General features: G+C 51.2%; 1 protein-coding gene across 6 annotated transcripts in view; it reads left to right on the top strand.

Annotated features, from left to right (window-relative positions):
- The window catches only part of NSD3 (nuclear receptor binding SET domain protein 3), a 152,743-nt gene that overhangs the window by 42,889 nt on the left and 89,548 nt on the right, over positions 1 to 20,306 (top strand). For all 6 annotated transcript variants that reach the window (XM_075601247.1, XM_075601246.1, XM_075601245.1 and 3 more), the window contains exon 8: positions 11,843 to 11,888. In XM_075601247.1, coding sequence (XP_075457362.1) covers positions 11,843 to 11,888 — 46 coding nt within the window. The remainder of the gene's footprint in view (positions 1 to 11,842; positions 11,889 to 20,306) is intronic.

The raw sequence follows: 20,306 nt of genomic DNA, 5'->3' as shown, positions 1-20,306 counted from the left end.
TTTTTTATTTCCATCTCATTATTATTTATGCCTTTGCATTTGATGGAGCGCAGTCAAGGGAACATATACAATCACATATATATTATAAAATTGGATTAAGATTATTCTAAAACTAGATTTAGGTCATGTTCACTGAGGGGCAGGGCCGCCGACTGTGGAAAAGCCTGGACTGCTATCAGTGAGTCAAGGGACCAGGGACTCCCAATCTGTAGGGCCCTACGCCTCTAGGAGGCACATCTGAGCGCACCCGCTGGCAGGTGCCTCCAGCAGGCATAACCATCGGCACCTGCTAGTAGGCTCCCTCTGCTGTGACATTTGACTGCCAATATAACAAAGATGTTCGCAATTATGCAACGCTACTATGCTAGAAGTAATAATGCTAATGATGTATAAGACCAATTTGTCTGACCCAGCTTTTATTCTTAGCCGTGATGCTGAATAAAGCACAACCATATGGTCAACGAGTAGACTTTTCAATACATTAGGAGAATTAGTTGTAACGGGTAATTTTGTAAAGTTTTATACTGGAATCCTACAGCATCTTTAATTTGGTCATGGCAGTCTTTCCAAACCATTTAATTTGAGTAAAGGGACAAGACAAGGTTGTCAATTGTCGCCTCTTTTATTTGTGCTAGTGCTTGCCCCGCTATCATCGATTAAAGGAAAATATTCGGGGAATAGTTATCAAATATTGGCTCTATTGGCGGACAATGTTACTATGTACTTGTTGACCATCCTTAAACTCTGGTTCTTTTATTCCAAAAATTAAGGCTTTTGCCACATTTTGTGGGTTCAAAATATGGTTATGGCTGCCAGGAAAGTCCACGGTTATTAGTATGGGAACATATCCTTTAGTAGAGGCTATGGGTAAAACAAAATATTTAGGCATAATTTTAACCACCGAAATTTTTCAACTATATGAGTTAAATATCAGACCAAAGATGATTAAGGAGCTGAAAGAATGGAATCGCTTTTAAAAAAAAAAATAGATTCTAAAATAAATTAGTCTTCTAAAAATAGCTAATGTACTTTGAATACTATCTTCACTACCTAAGAGGAAAGATCTAATTTTTTTTCCCCTCCTTAAAAACTTATACAACTAGTTTCTTTACATTACAGATGGATAGAGACGTGAAATACATTTTCTGAATCTGGAATATTTTAACGTAACATGTTGTAGCTAAATTATGAGATTTGGGGAGAAGTTTACATGGTAATAAGAATTAACCATAGCTTTTCCCATCCAGATAGGATACGTATCACCTTGCCAAACGAACCTCCTTCTTAAAAATATGAAAAATATGTTCTTCCAGGATCCCATAAAAGTTTGGAATAACAGAGGAGGATTGCTTAAAATAGCTACATTTCTAAATACTGTACCAGTTTGTGGAAATCCTGACATTTCCACAGGGTATAACCTCTGCACCTTTTTTAACAGGAAAGAGTTGGATTAGAACAAGTAAAAAGAACTCTTAGATTCTTTAAATAAGTGTCCACCAATCCCAAGACTTGAAGCAAGACTTCCAGTTACCCCAGTAGCATGTCTGCCTTTTTGCCAACCAGACCTTACATAAAACTATTTAAAAAATGGTAATCCAGATTTTTTTTGAACGCGGAATAATTTGGAGGAAAATATAGATTTTTGTAAAGCAAGCCAAATATTCAACAATTTTACATTTGTTTAAAGAAAGGTATGGAGATTGGATTATTGAACCAATGGCGACCAAATGGAGTTTAGACCTTCCAGCTGTTGATGGTACCGATCTTAAAGGCTTTAACAATGTTCAGAAAGTGGTCAAAGCTTCAAACTTCAGGACAATTTAGTTTTGCATTGTACATGGAGCATATGTAAATATAGTGCATTGTACATGGAGCATATGTAAATATAGTGCATTGTACATGGAGCATATGTAAATATAGTGCATTGTACATTGAACATATATCTCACTGAGAATGTATGTTGAAGCTTATCCTAACACAGACGAAAGTTGTCCTAAATGTTTGTGCAGAAATCCGGACCTTAAACACATGTTCTGCGGGGTCCAATGACGCAAAAGATCTGCTGACTTGCAATCCTGAACCGAATTACATGTATAGGAACTGTTTTGTTTGGTGCCGGAGAACTTGTACTTGAAATAAATATAGTCGGCCAGTATTAGATGTTACATTTTTAGCAAGTCGAAAACGTATGTTCAATTGTGTGGTAGTGAGAACCTGATTTATCCAAAAAAAGAGTAGAATAAACGAGTCATTATTTATTACAAGCAATTGCAAGCATACCAAAATGATACAATTTCACAGGCTTGGTCTGAACCTCAAAACACTCAACAGCTTGCATATATCGAAATCACTGGCTATATTACGCAATTGATATACAGCTAAACTAATGTAATGCCCATATAAGGAATATGATCACATATCCTGATAAGTGAAACCATTTCTGCTTTGTCACCTACGATTTCTACAAAAACAACTTTCTAATCTTGTGAGTGGCATGTGACCCTGACGTTTCTAACAGTAGTAACACTTGTCTTTGTTAACGCAAAATCCTCCCAATATTAATCAGTAAAACAATAGGTTTTTTTGTGTCAGTGAAAATAATAAATGCAGTGATTTGTTCCAAAACTGGATACTTTTTTTTACAAGAGGAAAAAATTAATTGAAAAAAATCAGGTTGTCCGTTGAGAAATACGATTATTACGACCTTATCAGATATAGGGTCCTATGCAGTAGGCAGCGATAAGCCACTTATCGCCACCTTATCGCCAAAAAAGCCCACTGCTATTCAGTAAGCTCTGATAAGTCGACGATAAGAGAGCTTTTCGGCAATTTATTTTGCCGGGGGAAAAAATTTGCCAAACGCGCCGATAAGTCATATATCAGCACTTATCGGCAGTTTTTCAAACTCGCTCAATTCTAGTAGCCCCGATCAGCTTATCGAGGCTGATCGCCGCTCTAGAATTGAGAATTTCTCTCCAAATCGCCCCGCCAGGAAAAGTTGGCAAGAAGGTGGTGAGAAGCTGCCGATACGAGACGGCACTTGGAAAAAAAATGCATTTTACCTGCATCGCATTGATGCCGGGGGTCTCGAGCTGATACACATTAATACCAGCACCGGAGACCCCGGCATGAATCAGATGCATGAAAAATGCATTTACAGGCAACTTCATTATCGTAGCGGCTAACTGTTAAGGTAATGAAGGGGTTAACCATCAGTGTCATGCTTATTGTGGGTAGCGGGCGTAGGTGAAGGTGGTATTTGGCCCTAGGTGTGTGTTTAGGCCTTGCAGGGGGGGCTTTCGTGTGGACTTAGCAGTATTAACCGCTAACGTAATGAAGTGGTTAACCCACCCCTGCTACCTACCCGATAGGCTTAAACACCCATTCTTGGGGCTACTACCCCCTTCACCCACCCCCGCTACCCACAATAAACAAAAATACACTCAACAGTCCTACTACCCACCTCCTAGGCCACCAATAACCATTACAATATTTAACAAACACCAATACACAACCCACCCACCTTCTGTGCCCCCACATAAAACCATAATTCATTTTTTTTATACACAGGATTGATACCAGAGGCCGGTGGCGGTCCCCGGATGGTCTCCGCGTGTCTGGGGGTCCTCGGCTGGTCCCCGCTGGCCTGCGGTACCATTCGTGTTGTAAAAAAAATAAAGATGGCCTCCATTTCAATAAATACACCTCCCCCCCTAACACATACAGTACAGTAATGTGCAAAATAACTATTATTCAGATATGGATTATAGATCATTTGCCCATTATTAAACAAAACATTAGGCAGTCAGCATAAAGTAAATAAAACCGTTCTACTTACCCCTGCCATTATGAAGGGCGTCCTCGTCGGCATACTGCAGGGCCATGTCCTCCGTTGCCAGAAAGAATACCTAAAAAATACAATCTAATGGCCCCATGCCCCTTAATCAACGTAATGGTTAATAACTGCTATAGTACTTAAGGGGTTAACCCACCCTCCCCCGCTACCCACCCAGGAGGCCTAAGCACCCACCCCAGACCCACTATACCCACTCTGTACCCATTGAGTGGCATAGTAGTACATCATACCCATATAATATATACCCAGGACATACTTGAAAACGAGAGGTAACGCTCAACGTATTACTTCCTGGTAAAATATTTTATAAATAAATAATATGGGCATGATAAGCTACTATAGCAGTCAATGATCACCCTAATACAAAAGCATGAATGTCCAAAATACACAATAATCAAACATATACAGCAAGAATCTAAATCCCCAAAATCTAAAATTAAAAGCACTAGCCAACCAATCAATTACCTAAATTAAACCACTAACCAATCAATTAAATAAATAAAACCACTATGCATTCAATAAAATCATTAAAACCACTAGGCAAGTAATTACATAAATCATACCACTAGCCAAACAATACATTTAATACATTACAGCAGTAAGCAACACAACAATTAATTAATACAAGCACTGGCAACACATAAATGAAAACCAGTAGCCAACAAAATACATCATTAAATAAACACGCTAACAAATCTGTCCCCAAAAAAATACACAAGCCATCACAATTCAAAACAGGTTAATCTAAACAATAAACAGAAATAGAGAATATAAGAGACAATAGAAGAAATGCATTTGGCCAAAAATGCATTGGCTGCCACTGTATTCATCTGCACCCTAAACAGGCACAGATTAATACATTAGTAGTCAAAGGGCAATGAAAAGCTTAAAAAAAATCCAAACAAAAAACCTGTAAAAATAAAAGTACATACATTCAATATTTATCTTACCTTTCGAAGCGTTGGCCCTCTGAATTTTGGGGAATCAGCATGCTCTCGTACGTGACTTCATGAAACTCAATCCAACGCCATCCACCGTGAAGATCCGGAACAAGTAACCAAATTCTTCAATCTGTAATCTTCTCTCATCTTCTTTCTTCATCTGTGATTATTACTTTATTTTCTTTATCTTCTGTGTTTATTTTATGTCTTCATCTGTTAATCCAATAACCCCATGTTAAATCCACGATGTTGACCCGTTGGCTTCTTGAGCTCAAATGAGACGTCCTGGCCTTAAATATGGCCTGTGACGTCAGATTTGGGCGGCAAATGGTTACCACGCCATCTGATTGGCTGTGAAAACCATGTGCCCTTTTTTTAAATTTTTTTGTTTGTTTATGCAACGTCATGTAAAGGGATTGAAGCCAGCCAATCAGAATGGCTGTGCTTCATTTCCCTTTAACATGACGTCACAAAATCCAACATGGCTCCTGTCACATGGTACTTCAGCCAATCAGATTGTGAGAACAATATCCCTAATCTGGTTGGTTGTAGTAGACCACGTGACTCCCTTTGGATGACGTCAGATCCTTTCCCGAGAATAACTGTCACATGGTCTACTACAACCAATCCGATTGGGGATATAGTTCTCATAATCTGGTTGGCTGAAGTACCATGTGACAGGAGCCATGTTGGATTTTGTGTTGTCATGTTAAAGGGAAATGAAGCACAACCATTCTGATTGGCTGGCATGACATCACCAAAAAAAAGGCACATTGTTTTCACAGCTGATCAGATGGTGTGGGAACCTTTTGCTGCCCAAATCTGACGTCACAGGCAATATTTAAGTCCGGGGCGTCTCATTTGAGCTCAAGAAGATGACGAGACAACATCATGGATTTAACATGGGGTTATTGGATTAACAGATGACGACAGAAGATAAAGACAGAAAATAAAGAAATAATCACAGATGAAGAAAGAAGACGAGAGAAGATTAAAGATTGAAGAATTTGGTTACCTGTTCTGGATCTTCACGGTGGATGGCGTTGGATTGAGTTTATCCATATTTGGATAATAGTTATTTTGCACATTACTGTACTGTAGGTACAGGTGTATTTATTGAATTGAAGGCCATCTTTATTTTTTATTTTTTAAACACGAATGGTACCGCAGGCCAGCGGGGACCACCCGAGGACCCCCGGATACCTGCGGGGACCCCTATGGGGCCCCTGGACACCCCCGCCGGCCTATGTTATCGTGTGTTAAAATAAATAATGGTTTTATGTGGGGGCATAGGGGGGGTTGTGTATTGGTGCTTACTATATAGTTTTAATATAAATTTTAATACTAATGTACATGAGCAGGGGGTCTCCGGAGCAGAACCGCGTTGATTTCAGCTCCAGGGACCCCCTGCTTCCCGAGATACAGGCCCGGTAATGGGGTGCCTGTATCTCCTATGCATGTAAATGTCCCAGTCACGTGACGCGGGAAATTTACATGCATAGGAGATACCTGCACCCTATAACGTGGCCTGTATCTCGGGAAGCAGGGGGTCCCCGGACCTGAAATCAATGCGGTTCTGCACCGGAGACCCCCTGCTCATGTACACTAGTAATAAAATTTAAAATAAAAATAATTTATTTCCGCCGAGATTTGTGCAGAGAGAGGCGGCTCTCTCTCTGCAGCAGAATCACCTCTCCCATTGAGCCCTTTTCAGAGGGTCAATCATCTCGTCGCCGGCTACTCGCCATTTTCGCAAATGTGTCTATCACCGGTACTCGGGGCTTTCTGCATACGGTGATAGCAACGCTGTCAAAAATGGAGATTTAAAATCCCTGGCGATTTTTTTTTCTATCGGACTTTAGTACATGAGGCCCACAGACTGGTTTCTACTTAAACAAATTAGCGAAGGTCCTAGTCTTCCTCTTGTTATCCCAAATTAAGTCCCTGAAAAGGTATTTTGAATTATACTTACCTCTACTGATCTGGAGATAAATATCTATCTTATTAGAATAAAGTTCTGGTGACGCAATTTATTTTTCTCTTTGTTTGTATTGATTGATTTGTTCTGTGTTATTGATTGATTTGTTCTGTGTTATTGATTGATTTGTTCTGTGTTATTGATTGATTTGTTCTGTGTTATTGATTAAATGTTGTGCTGGATCTTTTTCTTTTAATTTCTGTAATTTTGTTTGCTTCAAGCTTTTTGATAAATGAAAATCCAATTAAGCGTTAAAACAAAAATATATGAAAGAAAGCTGAGGATCCAGTTCTAGATCTGCGGTCCTACAGCAGCTGGTAAAAGGGGCAGACTGGGTGGGCCGAGCAGTTCTCATCTGCCTGTGAAGGGTTTAGTTGCAACTGCCTGAGCCAGTTTATAAGAAGCGCCTTCATGAGACTTCTGTTGGCCAATTGGTGCCCATTTTATCCTCCTGGGACAAGGCCAAAGGGAGTAGGAACAGTGTTAGACTGGGGAATTGAGGAGCCCCATATGTACCTAATAAATCATAAAGGGGACAATCCCACCATGCACTGGGAGGTACCATGGGGAAGCGGCGGGGGACACACACACGTGAGGTGTTGGGAAGGGGAAGCAGTGGCGGGGACACACACGAGGTGTTAGGAAGGGGAGGCGGCGGGACACACACGAGGTGTTAGGAAGGGGAGGCGGCGGGACACACACGAGGTGTTAGGAAGGGGAGGCGGCGGGACACACACGAGGTGTTAGGAAGGGGAAGTGGCGGGGAACACACGAGGTGTTGGGAAGGGGAAGTGGCGGGGAACACACGAGGTGTGTGGGAAGGGGAAGCGGCGGGACACACACGAAGTATTGTGAAGGGGAAATGGCGGGACACACACGAGGTGTTGGGAAGGGGAAGCGGCGGGGAACACACGAGTTGTTGGGAAGGGGAAGCGGCGGGGAACACACGAGGTGTTAGGAAGGGAAAGTGGCGGGGAACACACGAGGTGTTAGGAAGGGGAAGTGGCGGGGAACACACGAGGTGTTAGGAAGGGGAAGTGGCGGGGAACACACGAGGTTTTGGGAAGGGGAAGCGGCGGGGAACACACGAGTTGTTGGGAAGGGGAAGCGGCGGGGAACACACGAGGTGTTAGGAAGGGAAAGTGGCGGGAAACACACGAGGTGTTAGGAAGGGGAAGCGGCGGGATACACACGAGGTGTTAGGAAGGGGAAGTGGCGGGACATACACGAGGTGTTGGGAAGGGGAAGTGGCGGCGGGGAACACACGAGGTGTTGGGAAGGGGAAGCGGCGGCGGGGAACACACGAGGTGTTGGGAAGGCAAAACGGCGGGACACACACGAGGTGTTGAGAAGGGGAAGTGGCGGGGAACACACGAGGTGTTGGGAAGGGGAAGTGGCGGGGAACACACGATGTGTTGGGAAGGGGAAGTGGCGGGGAACACACGAGGTGTTAGGAAGGGGAAGTGGCGGGGAACACACGAGGTGTTAGGAAGGGGAAGTGGCGGTGGGGGACACACGAGGTGTTAGGAAGGGGAAGTGGTGGCGGGGGAAACATGAGGTGTTAGGAAGGGGGAAGTGGCGGGGGGGACACGAGGTGTTGGGAAGGGGAAGCAGTGTGGGACACACAAGGTATTAGGAAGGGGAGGCGGCAGAGGGACACACGAGTTGTTAGGAAGGGGTAGCGGCGGCGGGGGACACATGAGGTGTTGGAAAGGGGAAGCGGCAGGGGCCTCGCGAGGTCTTAGGAAGGGGAAGTGGCGGCGTGGGGCACACGAGGTGTTGGGAAGGGGAAGCAGTGTGGGACACACAAGGTATTAGGAAGGGGAGGCGGCAGGGGGACACGCGAGGTGTTTAGGAAGGGGAAGCGGCGTGGGACACAAGGTGTTAAGAAGGGGAAGTGGCGGCGTGGGACACACGAGTTGTTAGGAAGGGGTAGCGGCGGCGGGGGACACATGAGGTGTTGGAAAGGGGAAGCGGCAGGGGCCTCGCGAGGTCTTAGGAAGGGGAAGTGGCGGCGTGGGGCACACGAGGTGTTAGGAAGGGAAAGCGGCGGCGGGGGACACACGAGGTGTTGGGAAGGGGGAGCGGTGTGGGACACATGAGGTGTTAGGAAGGGGAAGTGGCGGTGGGGGACACACGAGGTGTTAGGAAGGGGAAGCGGCAGGGGGACACGCGAGGTGTTGGGAAGGGGAAGTGGCGGCGGAACAAACGAGGTGTTGGGAAGGGGAAGTGGCGGCGGGGGACACACGAGGTGTTAGGAAGGGGAAGCGGCAGGGGGACACGCGAGGTCTTAGGAAGGGGAAGTGGCGGCGTGGGGCACACGAGGTGTTAGGAAGGGAAAGCGGCGGCGGGGGACACACGAGGTGTTGGGAAGGGGGAGCGGTGTGGGACACATGAGGTGTTAGGAAGGGGAAGTGGCGGTGGGGGACACACGAGGTGTTAGGAAGGGGAAGCGGCAGGGGGACACGCGAGGTGTTGGGAAGGGGAAGTGGCGGCGGAACAAACGAGGTGTTGGGAAGGGGAAGTGGCGGCGGGGGACACACGAGGTGTTAGGAAGGGGAAGCGGCAGGGGGACACGCGAGGTGTTAGGAAGGGGAAGCGGCGTGGGACACACGAGGTGTTAGGAAGGGGAAGCGGCGGCGGGGGCCTCGCGAGGTTTTAGGAAGGGGAAGTGGCGGCGGGGGCCTCGCGATGTTTTAGGAAGGGGAAGCGGTGGGTGGCGGCGGGGGCCTCGCGATGTTTTAGGAAGTGGAAGCGGTGGGGGCCGCGCAAGGTTTTAGGAAGGGGAAGCAGGCGACGGCCTCGCGAGGTGTTAGGAAGGGGAAGCGGCGGCAGCGTGGGACACACGAGGTTTTTGGAAGGGAAAGAGACGGGGACACGCGAGGTGTTAGGAAGGGAAAGTGGCGGCGGGGGACACATGGTGTTAGGAAGGGGAAGCGGCGTGGGATACACAAGGTGTTAGGAAGGGGAAGTGGCGGCGGGGGACACGCGAGGTGTTGGGAAGGGGAAGCGGTGTGGGACATACGAGGTGTTAGGAAGGGGAAGTGGCGGCGGGACACACACGAGAGGTGTTAGGAAGGGGAAGTGGTGGGGGACACACAAGGTGTTGGGAAGGGGAAGCGGTGTGGGACACGAGGTGTTAGGAAGGGGAAGCGGCATGGGGACACGCGAGGTGTGGGGAAGAGGAAGTGGCGGCGGGACACACAAGGTGTTAGGAAGGGGAAGCGGCGGTGGGGGACACACGAGGTGTTGGGAAGGGGAAGCGGCGGGGGCCTCGCGAGGTGTTAGGAAGGGGAAGCGGCGGCGGGGGCCTCGCGAGGTTTTAGGAAGGGGAAGCGGCGGGAGCCGCGCAAGGTTTTAGGAAGGGGAAGCGGCGACGGCCTCGCGAGGTGGTAGGAAGGGGAAGCGGCGACGGCCTCGCGAGGTATTAGGAAGGGGAAGCGGCGGGGGGCGCGCAATGTTTTAGGAAGGGGAAGCGGCGACGGCCTCGCGAGGTGTTAGGAAGGGGAAGCAGCGGGGGCCTCGCGAGGTGTTGGGAAGGGGAAGTGGCGGCGGGGACACGCGAGGTGTTAGGAAGGGAAAGTGGTGGGGGACACTAGGTTTTGGAAAGGGGAAGTGGTGGCGTGGGACACACGAGGTGTTGGGAAGGGGAAGTGGCGGCGGGGACACGCGAGGTGTTAGGAAGGGAAAGTGGTGGGGGACACTAGGTTTTGGAAAGGGGAAGTGGTGGCGTGGGACACACAAGGTGTTAGGAAGGGGAAGTGGCGGGGGACACGAGGTGTTAGGAAGGGGAAGCGGCGGCCTCGCGACGTGTTAGGAAGGGGAAGCGGCGGCCTCGCGAGGTGTTAGGAAGGGGAAGCGGCGTCGGGGGCCTCGCGAGGTTTTAGGAAGGGGAAGTGGCGACGGCCTCGCGAGGTGTTAGGAAGGGGAAGCGGCGACGGCCTCGCGAGGTGTTAGGAAGGGGAAGCGGCGGCGGCGTGGGACACACGAGGTTTTTGGAAGGGGAAGCGGCGGGGGGCGCGCAAGGTTTTAGGAAGGGGAAGCGGCGACGGCCTCGCGAGGTGTTAGGAAGGGGAAGCGGCGGCGTGGGACATACCAGGTGTTAGGAAGGGGAAGTGGCGGTTGGGGGACACACGAGGTGTTGAGAAGGGGAAGTGGCGGCGGGGACACACGAGGTGTTGGGAAGGGGGAGCGGTGTGGGACACACGAGGTGTTAGGAAGGGGAAGTGGCGGCGGCGGCCTCGCGAGGTGTTAGGAAGGGGAAGCGGCGTCGGGGGCCTCGCGAGGTTTTAGGAAGGGGAAGCGGCGGCGGGGGCCTCGCGAGGTTTTAGGAAGGGGAAGCGGCAACGGCCTCGCGAGGTTTTAGGAAGGGGAAGCGGCGGCGGCCTCGCGAGGTGTTAGGAAGGGGAAGCGGCGGCGTGGGACATACGAGGTGTTAGGAAGGGGAAGTGGCGGTTGGGGGACACACGAGGTGTTGAGAAGAGGAAGTGGCGGCGGGACACACAAGGTGTTAGGAAGGGGAAGCGGCGGTGGGGGACACACGAGGTGTTGGGAAGGGGAAGCGGCGGGGGACACACGAGGTGTTGGGAAGGGGAAGTGGCGGCGGGGGACACGCGAGGTGTTGGGAAGGGGAAGTGGCGGCGGGGGACACGCGAGGTGTTGGGAAGGGGAAGTGGCGGCGGGGGACACACGAGGTGTTGGGAAGGGGAAGTGGTGGCGTGGGACACACGAGGTGTTGGGAAGGGGAAGTGGCGGCGGGGGACACGCGAGGTGTTGGGAAGGGGAAGTGGCGGCGGGGGACACACGAGGTGTTGGGAAGGGGAAGTGGCGGCGGGGGACACACGAGGTGTTGGGAAGGGGAAGCGGCGTGGGACACACAAGGTGTTTGGAAGGGGGAAACAGTAGGGACATGGTGTCGTGGAAGGGGAATAGTGGCATATTATGAGGGACTTTATAGATTACTACAGGGAATGTTGGTTGTTGTAAATGAGGGTACGTTTTACATTGCAAATATTAATTCCGAATTTCTGCTTGTCCAATGCTAACTATATATTTATTTTTGTACAGGTGGAAGTTATCCCTCTTACAGCTGTACAAATCGGATTGCTTAAAGGTGAGCGTCATCTCAATTTAACAAGGAAAAAAAAAAAAGGCCAGGGCTATCATGGCTAATGTTTTATGCCGTGATTACCTTAAAGAATATTTTTGGGTATGGTCGCACCTTTTACCCTTTGCAATGTATTGCGAGAAACTAGCACTGAAGCGGTAAAGTGTACGTCTTAAAGCAGCAGTCTAAGCTGCCGTTTTTGTTTTTTTTCCCCTTTAATATGTGCATCAATACAATCCACACAATAAGTAATAAGCTAAGTTGACGATCGATCCGTTCTCCTGTGATTGATCGGCGATGATTTGGCTCGGGGGTTCACTAAATGGCTGTCCATGCTGCAGAAGACCAAAGATGCCAAGTTCTGTGGGGAAGATCATGTGACCAGCCAGTCACTAGATACAGTTGGTGCAATGCTAGACCAGGCAAGGCTCAAAAAGGGGTGTGCCAGAACCTGTTTCAGAAGAGGAAGGGGATGTGACTTTGTAAATAGTTGGTATAGAAACAAAAAATGTTTGTTACATTATAATACATTAAAAATGTCATTTAGAGTTGTTTAAAAAAATGCTACAAATATTTTCTCATAGTACAGAACTGATTTATTAACAAAAACACACATGTAGGATATTGCTTGGACTGCAGCTTTAAAGGTGCAATCCCTGGTAGTTTGCAAAAAAAAAACATTTTTAAAACAATTTAAGCATAATTATCTTCCCTAGGCCTCTGATAGGTCGGGGGGAGTGCTTGTCAATCAATAGTTTACTCAATCCCTAGCACACCTGTCCATTAGGCCAATAAAGATAAGGGGGTTGGGGGGGGACACTGACATCAGGCAAAAGGGAGCAGCCAGAGGAGATCAAATCCCTCCAAAGTCTCATCTCAGTGTTTCCAAATGGACTTAAAAAGTGATTTAAAAATACCTTTGTGTCAGATATTTGTGAAAGGAAAAAAGACACTGACTCCAACGTTACTCCATCATGTGACTGATTCAGTATTGGTCTCGGATTGGACAGCACCTTTAAAAACTGTGTACCTTTGCTTTCATTAATCGTTAATTAAATCTTTGGGGGAGATTCACTAAGCTCCGTGTACTGACGCTGTGCTGTAACCCGGTTATACGCGGGATCGTTGTGCTGTAACCCCGTTACACGTGGGGTCGGTGTGCTGTAACCCGGTTATACGCGGGATCGCTGTGCTGTAACCCCGTTATACGCGGGATCGCTGTGCTGTAACCCCGTTATACGCGGGATCGCTGTGCTGTAACCCCGTTATACGCGGGATCGCTGTGCTGTAACCCCGTTATACGCGGGATCGCTGTGCTGTAACCCCCTTATACGCGGGATCGCTGTGCTGTAACCCCGTTATACGCGGGATCGCTGTGCTGTAACCCCGTTATACGCGGGATCGCTGTGCTGTAACCCCGTTATACGCGGGATCGCTGTGCTGTAACCCGGTTATACGCGGGATCGCTGTGCTGTAACCCCGTTATACGTGGGATCGCTGTGCTGTAACCCCGTTATACGCGGGATCGCTGTGCTGTAACCCCGTTATACGCGGGATCGCTGTGCTGTAACCCCGTTATACGCGGGATCGCTGTGCTGTAACCCGGTTATACGCGGGATCGCTGTGCTGTAACCCCGTTATACGTGGGATCGCTGTGCTGTAACCCCGTTATACGCGGGATCGCTGTGCTGTAACCCCGTTATACGCGGGATCGCTGTGCTGTAACCCCGTTATACGCGGGATCGCTGTGCTGTAACCCGGTTATACGCGGGATCGCTGTGCTGTAACCCCGTTATACGCGGGATCGCTGTGCTGTAACCCCGTTATACGCGGGATCGCTGTACTGTAACCCCGTTATACGCGGGATCGCTGTGCTGTAACCCCGTTATACGCGGGATCGCTGTGCTGTAACCCCGTTATACGCGGGATCGCTGTGCTGTAACCCCGTTATACGCGGGATCGCTGTGCTGTAACCCCGTTATACGCGGGATCGCTGTGCTGTAACCCCGTTATACGCGAGATCGCTGTGCTGTAACCCGGTTATACGCGGGATCGATGTGCTGTAACCCCGTTATACGCGGGATCGCTGTGCTGTAACCCCGTTATACGTGGAATCGCTGTTCTGTAACCCCGTTATACGTGGGATCGCTGTGCTGTAACCCCGTTATACGCGGGATCGCTGTGCTGTAACCCGGTTATACGCGGGATCGCTGTGCTGTAACCCCGTTATACGTGGGATCGCTGTGCTGTAACCCCGTTATACGCGGGATCGCTGTGCTGTAACCCCGTTATACGCGGGATCGCTGTGCTGTAACCCTGTTATACGCGGGATCGCTGTGCTGTAACCCGGTTATACGCGGGATCGCTGTGCTGTAACCCCGTTATACGCGGGATCGCTGTGCTGTAACCCCGTTATACGCGGGATCGCTGTACTGTAACCCCGTTATACGCGGGATCGCTGTGCTGTAACCCCGTTATACGCGGGATCGCTGTGCTGTAACCCCGTTATACGCGGGATCGCTGTGCTGTAACCCCGTTATACGCGGGATCGCTGTGCTGTAACCCCGTTATACGCGGGATCGCTGTGCTGTAACCCCGTTATTCGCGGGATCGCTGTGCTGTAACCCGGTTATACGCGGGATCGCTGTGCTGTAACCCCGTTATACGCGGGATCGCTGTGCTGTAACCCCGTTATACGTGGAATCGCTGTTCTGTAACCCCGTTATACGTGGGATCGCTGTGCTGTAACCCCGTTATACGCGGGATCGCTGTGCTGTAACCCGGTTATACGCGGGATCGCTGCGCTGTAACCCCGTTATACGCGGGATCGCTGAGCTGTAACCCCGTTATACACGGGATCGCTGCGCTGTAACCCCGTTATACGCGGGATCTCTGTGCTGTAACCCCGTTATACGCGGGATCGCTGTGCTGTAACCCCGTTATACGCGGGATCGCTGTGCTGTAACCCCGTTATACGCGGGATCGCTGTGCTGTAACCCCGTTATACGCGGGATCGCTGTGCTGTAACCCCGTTATACGCGGGATCGCTGTGCTGTAACCCCGTTATACGCGGGATCGCTGTGCTGTAACCCCGTTATACGCGGGATCGCTGTGCTGTAACCCTGTTATTCGCGGGATCGCTGTGCTGTAACCCGGTTATACGCGGGATCGCTGTGCTGTAACCCCGTTATACGCGGGATCGCTGTGCTGTAACCCCGTTATACGTGGAATCGCTGTTCTGTAACCCCGTTATACGTGGGATCGCTGTGCTGTAACCCCGTTATACGCGGGATCGCTGTGCTGTAACCCGGTTATACGCGGGATCGCTGCGCTGTAACCCCGTTATACGCGGGATCGCTGAGCTGTAACCCTGTTATACACGGGATCGCTGCGCTGTAACCCCGTTATACGCGGGATCTCTGTGCTGTAACCCCGTTATACGCGGGATCGCTGTGCTGTAACCCCGTTATACGCGGGATCGCTGTGCTGTAACCCCGTTATACGCGGGATCGCTGTGCTGTAACCCCGTTATACGCGGGATCGCTGTGCTGTAACCCCGTTATACGCGGGATCGCTGTGCTGTAACCCCGTTATACGCGGGATCGCTGTGCTGTAACCTTGTTATACGCGGGATCGCTGTGCTGTAACCTTGTTATACGCGGGATCGCTGTGCTGTAACCCCGTTATACGCGGGATCGCTGTGCTGTAACCTTGTTATACGCGGGATCGCTGTGCTGTAACCTTGTTATACGCGGGATCGCTGTGCTGTAACCCCGTTATACGCGGGATCGCTGTGCTGTAACCCCGTTATACGCGGGATCGCTGTGCTGTAATCCCGTTATACGCGGGATCGCTGTGCTGTAACCCCGTTACACGCGGGATCGCTGTGCTGTAACCCCGTTATACGCGGGATCGCTGTGCTGTAACCCCGTTATACGCGGGATCGCTGCGCTGTAACCCGGTTATACGCGGGATCGCTGTGCTGTAACCCCGTTATACGCGGGATCGCTGTGCTGTAATCCCGTTATACGCGGGATCGCTGTGCTGTAACCCCGTTACACGCGGGATCGCTGTGCTGTAACCCCGTTATACGCGGGATCGCTGTGCTGTAACCCCGTTATACGCGGGATCGCTGTGCTGTAACCCCGTTATACGCGGGATCGCTGTGCTGTAACCCCGTTATACGCGGGATCGCTGTGCTGTAACCCCGTTATACGCGGGATCGCTGTGCTGTAACCCCGTTATACGCGGGATCGCTGTGCTGTAACCCCGTTATACGTGGGATCGCTGTGCTGTAACCCCGTTATACGCGGGATCGCTGTGCTGTAACCCCGTTATATGCGGGATCGCTGTGCTGTAACCCGTTATACGCGGGATCGCTGTGCTGTAACCCCGTTATACGTGGGATCGCTGTGCTGTAACCCCGTTATACGCGGGATCGCTGTGCTGTAACCCCGTTATACGCGGGATCGCTGTGCTGTAACCCCGTTATACGCGGGATCGCTGTGCTGTAACCCCGTTATACGCGGGATCGCTGTGCTGTAACCCCGTTATACGCGGGATCGCTGTGCTGTAACTCCGTTATACGCGGGATCGCTGTGCTGTAACCCCGTTATACGCGGGATCGCTGTGCTGTAACCCCGTTATACGCGGGATCGCTGTGCTGTAACCCCGTTATCCGCGGGATCGCTGTGCTGTAACCCCGTTATCCGCGGGATCGCTGTGCTGTAACCCCGTTATACGCGGGATCGCTGTGCTGTAACCCCGTTATACGCGGGATCGCTGTGCTGTAACTCCGTTATACGCGGGATCGCTGTGCTGTAACCCCGTTATACGTGGGATCACTGTGCTGTAACCCCGTTATACGCGGGATCGCTGTGCTGTAACCCCGTTATACGCGGGATCGCTGTGCTGTAACCCCGTTATACGCGGGATCGCTGTGCTGTAACCCCGTTATACGCGGGATCGCTGTGCTGTAACCCCGTTATACGCGGGATCGCTGTGCTGTAACCCCGTTATACGCGGGATCGCTGTGCTGTAACCCCGTTATACGCGGGATCGCTGTGCTGTAACCCGGTTATACGCGGGATCGCTGTGCTGTAACCCCGTTATACGCGGGATCGCTGTGCTGTAACCCCGTTATACGCGGGATCGCTGTGCTGTAACCCGGTTATACGCGGGATCGCTGTGCTGTAACCCCGTTACACGCGGGATCGCTGTGCTGTAACCCCGTTACACGCGGCATTGCTGTGCTGTAACCCCCTTATACGCGGGATCGCTGTGCTGTAACCCCGTTATACGCGGGATCGCTGTGCTGTAACCCCGTTATACGCGGGATCGCTGTGCTGTAACCCCGTTATACGTGGGATCGCTGTGCTGTAACCCCGTTATACGTGGGATCGCTGCGCTGTAACCCCGTTATACGCGGCATCGCTGCGCTGTAACCCCGTTATACGCGGGATCGCTGTGCTGTAACCCCGTTATACGCGGGATCGCTGTGCTGTAACCCCGTTATACGCGAGATCGCTGTGCTGTAACCCCGTTATACGCGAGATCGCTGTGCTGTAACCCGGTTATACGCGGGATCGCTGTGCTGTAACCCCGTTATACGTGGGATCGCTGTGCTGTAACCCCGTTATACGCGGGATCGCTGTGCTGTAACCCCGTTATACGCGGGATCGCTGTGCTGTAACCCCGTTATACGCGGGATCGCTGTGCTGTAACCCGGTTATACGCGGGATCGCTGTGCTGTAACCCCGTTATACGTGGGATCGCTGTGCTGTAACCCCGTTATACGCGGGATCGCTGTGCTGTAACCCCGTTATACGCGGGATCGCTGTGCTGTAACCCTGTTATACGCGGGATCGCTGTGCTGTAACCCGGTTATACGCGGGATCGCTGTGCTGTAACCCCGTTATACGCGGGATCGCTGTGCTGTAACCCCGTTATACGCGGGATCGCTGTACTGTAACCCCGTTATACGCGGGATCGCTGTGCTGTAACCCCGTTATACGCGGGATCGCTGTGCTGTAACCCCGTTATACGCGGGATCGCTGTGCTGTAACCCCGTTATACGCGGGATCGCTGTGCTGTAACCCCGTTATACGCGGGATCGCTGTGCTGTAACCCGGTTATACGCGGGATCGCTGTGCTGTAACCCCGTTATACGCGGGATCGCTGTGCTGTAACCCCGTTATACGTGGAATCGCTGTTCTGTAACCCCGTTATATGTGGGATCGCTGTGCTGTAACCCCATTATACGCGGGATCGCTGTGCTGTAACCCGGTTATACGCGGGATCGCTGTGCTGTAACCCCGTTATACGTTGGATCGCTGTGCTGTAACCCCGTTATACGCGGGATCGCTGTGCTGTAACCCCGTTATACGCGGGATCGCTGTGCTGTAACCCTGTTATACGCGGGATCGCTGTGCTGTAACCCGGTTATACGCGGGATCGCTGTGCTGTAACCCCGTTATACGCGGGATCGCTGTGCTGTAACCCCGTTATACGCGGGATCGCTGTGCTGTAACCCCGTTATACGCGGGATCGCTGTGCTGTAACCCCGTTATACGCGGGATCGCTGTGCTGTAACCCCGTTATACGCGGGATCGCTGTGCTGTAACCCCGTTATACGCGGGATCGCTGTGCTGTAACCCCGTTATACGCGGGATCGCTGTGCTGTAACCCCGTTATACGCGGGATCGCTGTGCTGTAACCCCGTTATACGCGGGATCGCTGTGCTGTAACCCCGTTATACGCGGGATCGCTGTGCTGTAACCCCGTTATACGCGGGATCGCTGTGCTGTAACCCGGTTATACGCGGGATCGCTGTGCTGTAACCCCGTTATACGCGGGATCGCTGAGCTGTAACCCTGTTATACACGGGATCGCTGCGCTGTAACCCCGTTATACGCGGGATCGCTGTGCTGTAACCCTGTTATACGCGGGATCGCTGCGCTGTAACCCCGTTATACGCGGGATCTCTGTGCTGTAACCCCGTTATACGCGGGATCGCTGTGCTGTAACCCCGTTATACGCGGGATCTCTGTGCTGTAACCCCGTTATACGCGGGATCGCTGTGCTGTAACCCCGTTATACGCGGGATCGCTGTGCTGTAACCTTGTTATATGCGGGATCGCTGTGCTGTAACCCCGTTATACGTGGGATCGCTGTGCTGTAACCCCGTTATACGCGGGATCGCTGTGCTGTAACCCCGTTATACGCGGGATCGCTGTGCTGTAACCCGTTATACGCGGGATCGCTGTGCTGTAACCCCGTTATATGCGGGATCGCTGTGCTGTAACCCCGTTATACGCGGGATCGCTGTGCTGTAATCCCGTTATACGCGGGATCGCTGTGCTGTAACCCCGTTATACGCGGGATCGCTGTGCTGTAACCCCGTTATACGCGAGATCGCTGTGCTGTAACCCCGTTATACGCGGGATCGCTGTGCTGTAACCCCGTTATACGCGGGATCGCTGTGCTGTAACCCCGTTATACGCGGGATCGCTGTGCTGTAACCCCGTTATACGCGGGATCGCTGTGCTGTAACCCCGTTATACGCGGGATCGCTGTGCTGTAACCCCGTTATACGCGGGATCGCTGTGCTGTAACCCCGTTATACGCGGGATCGCTGTGCTGTAACCCCGTTATACGCGGGATCGCTGTGCTGTAACCCCGTTATACGTGGGATCGCTGTGCTGTAACCCCGTTATACGTGGGATCGCTGTGCTGTAACCCCGTTATACGCGAGATCGCTGTGCTGTAACCCCGTTATACGCGGGATCGCTGTGCTGTAACCCCGTTATACGCGGGATCGCTGTGCTGTAACCCCGTTATACGCGGGATCGCTGTGCTGTAACCCGGTTATACGCGGGATCGCTGTGCTGTAACCCCGTTATACGTGGGATCGCTGTGCTGTAACCCCGTTATACGCGGGATCGCTGTGCTGTAACCCCGTTATACGCGGGATCGCTGTGCTGTAACCCTGTTATACGCGGGATCGCTGTGCTGTAACCCGGTTATACGCGGGATCGCTGTGCTGTAACCCCGTTATACGCGGGATCGCTGTGCTGTAACCCCGTTATACGCGGGATCGCTGTACTGTAACCCCGTTATACGCGGGATCGCTGTGCTGTAACCCCGTTATACGCGGGATCGCTGTGCTGTAACCCCGTTATACGCGGGATCGCTGTGCTGTAACCCCGTTATACGCGGGATCGCTGTGCTGTAACCCCGTTATACGCGGGATCGCTGTGCTGTAACCCGGTTATACGCGGGATCGCTGTGCTGTAACCCCGTTATACGCGGGATCGCTGTGCTGTAACCCCGTTATACGTGGAATCGCTGTTCTGTAACCCCGTTATATGTGGGATCGCTGTGCTGTAACCCCATTATACGCGGGATCGCTGTGCTGTAACCCGG

This window comes from Ascaphus truei, chromosome 5 (assembly GCF_040206685.1).
Source record: "Ascaphus truei isolate aAscTru1 chromosome 5, aAscTru1.hap1, whole genome shotgun sequence".
Taxonomy (NCBI): Eukaryota; Metazoa; Chordata; class Amphibia; order Anura; family Ascaphidae; genus Ascaphus; species Ascaphus truei.
This window is presented reverse-complemented; position numbering and strand designations above follow the sequence as displayed.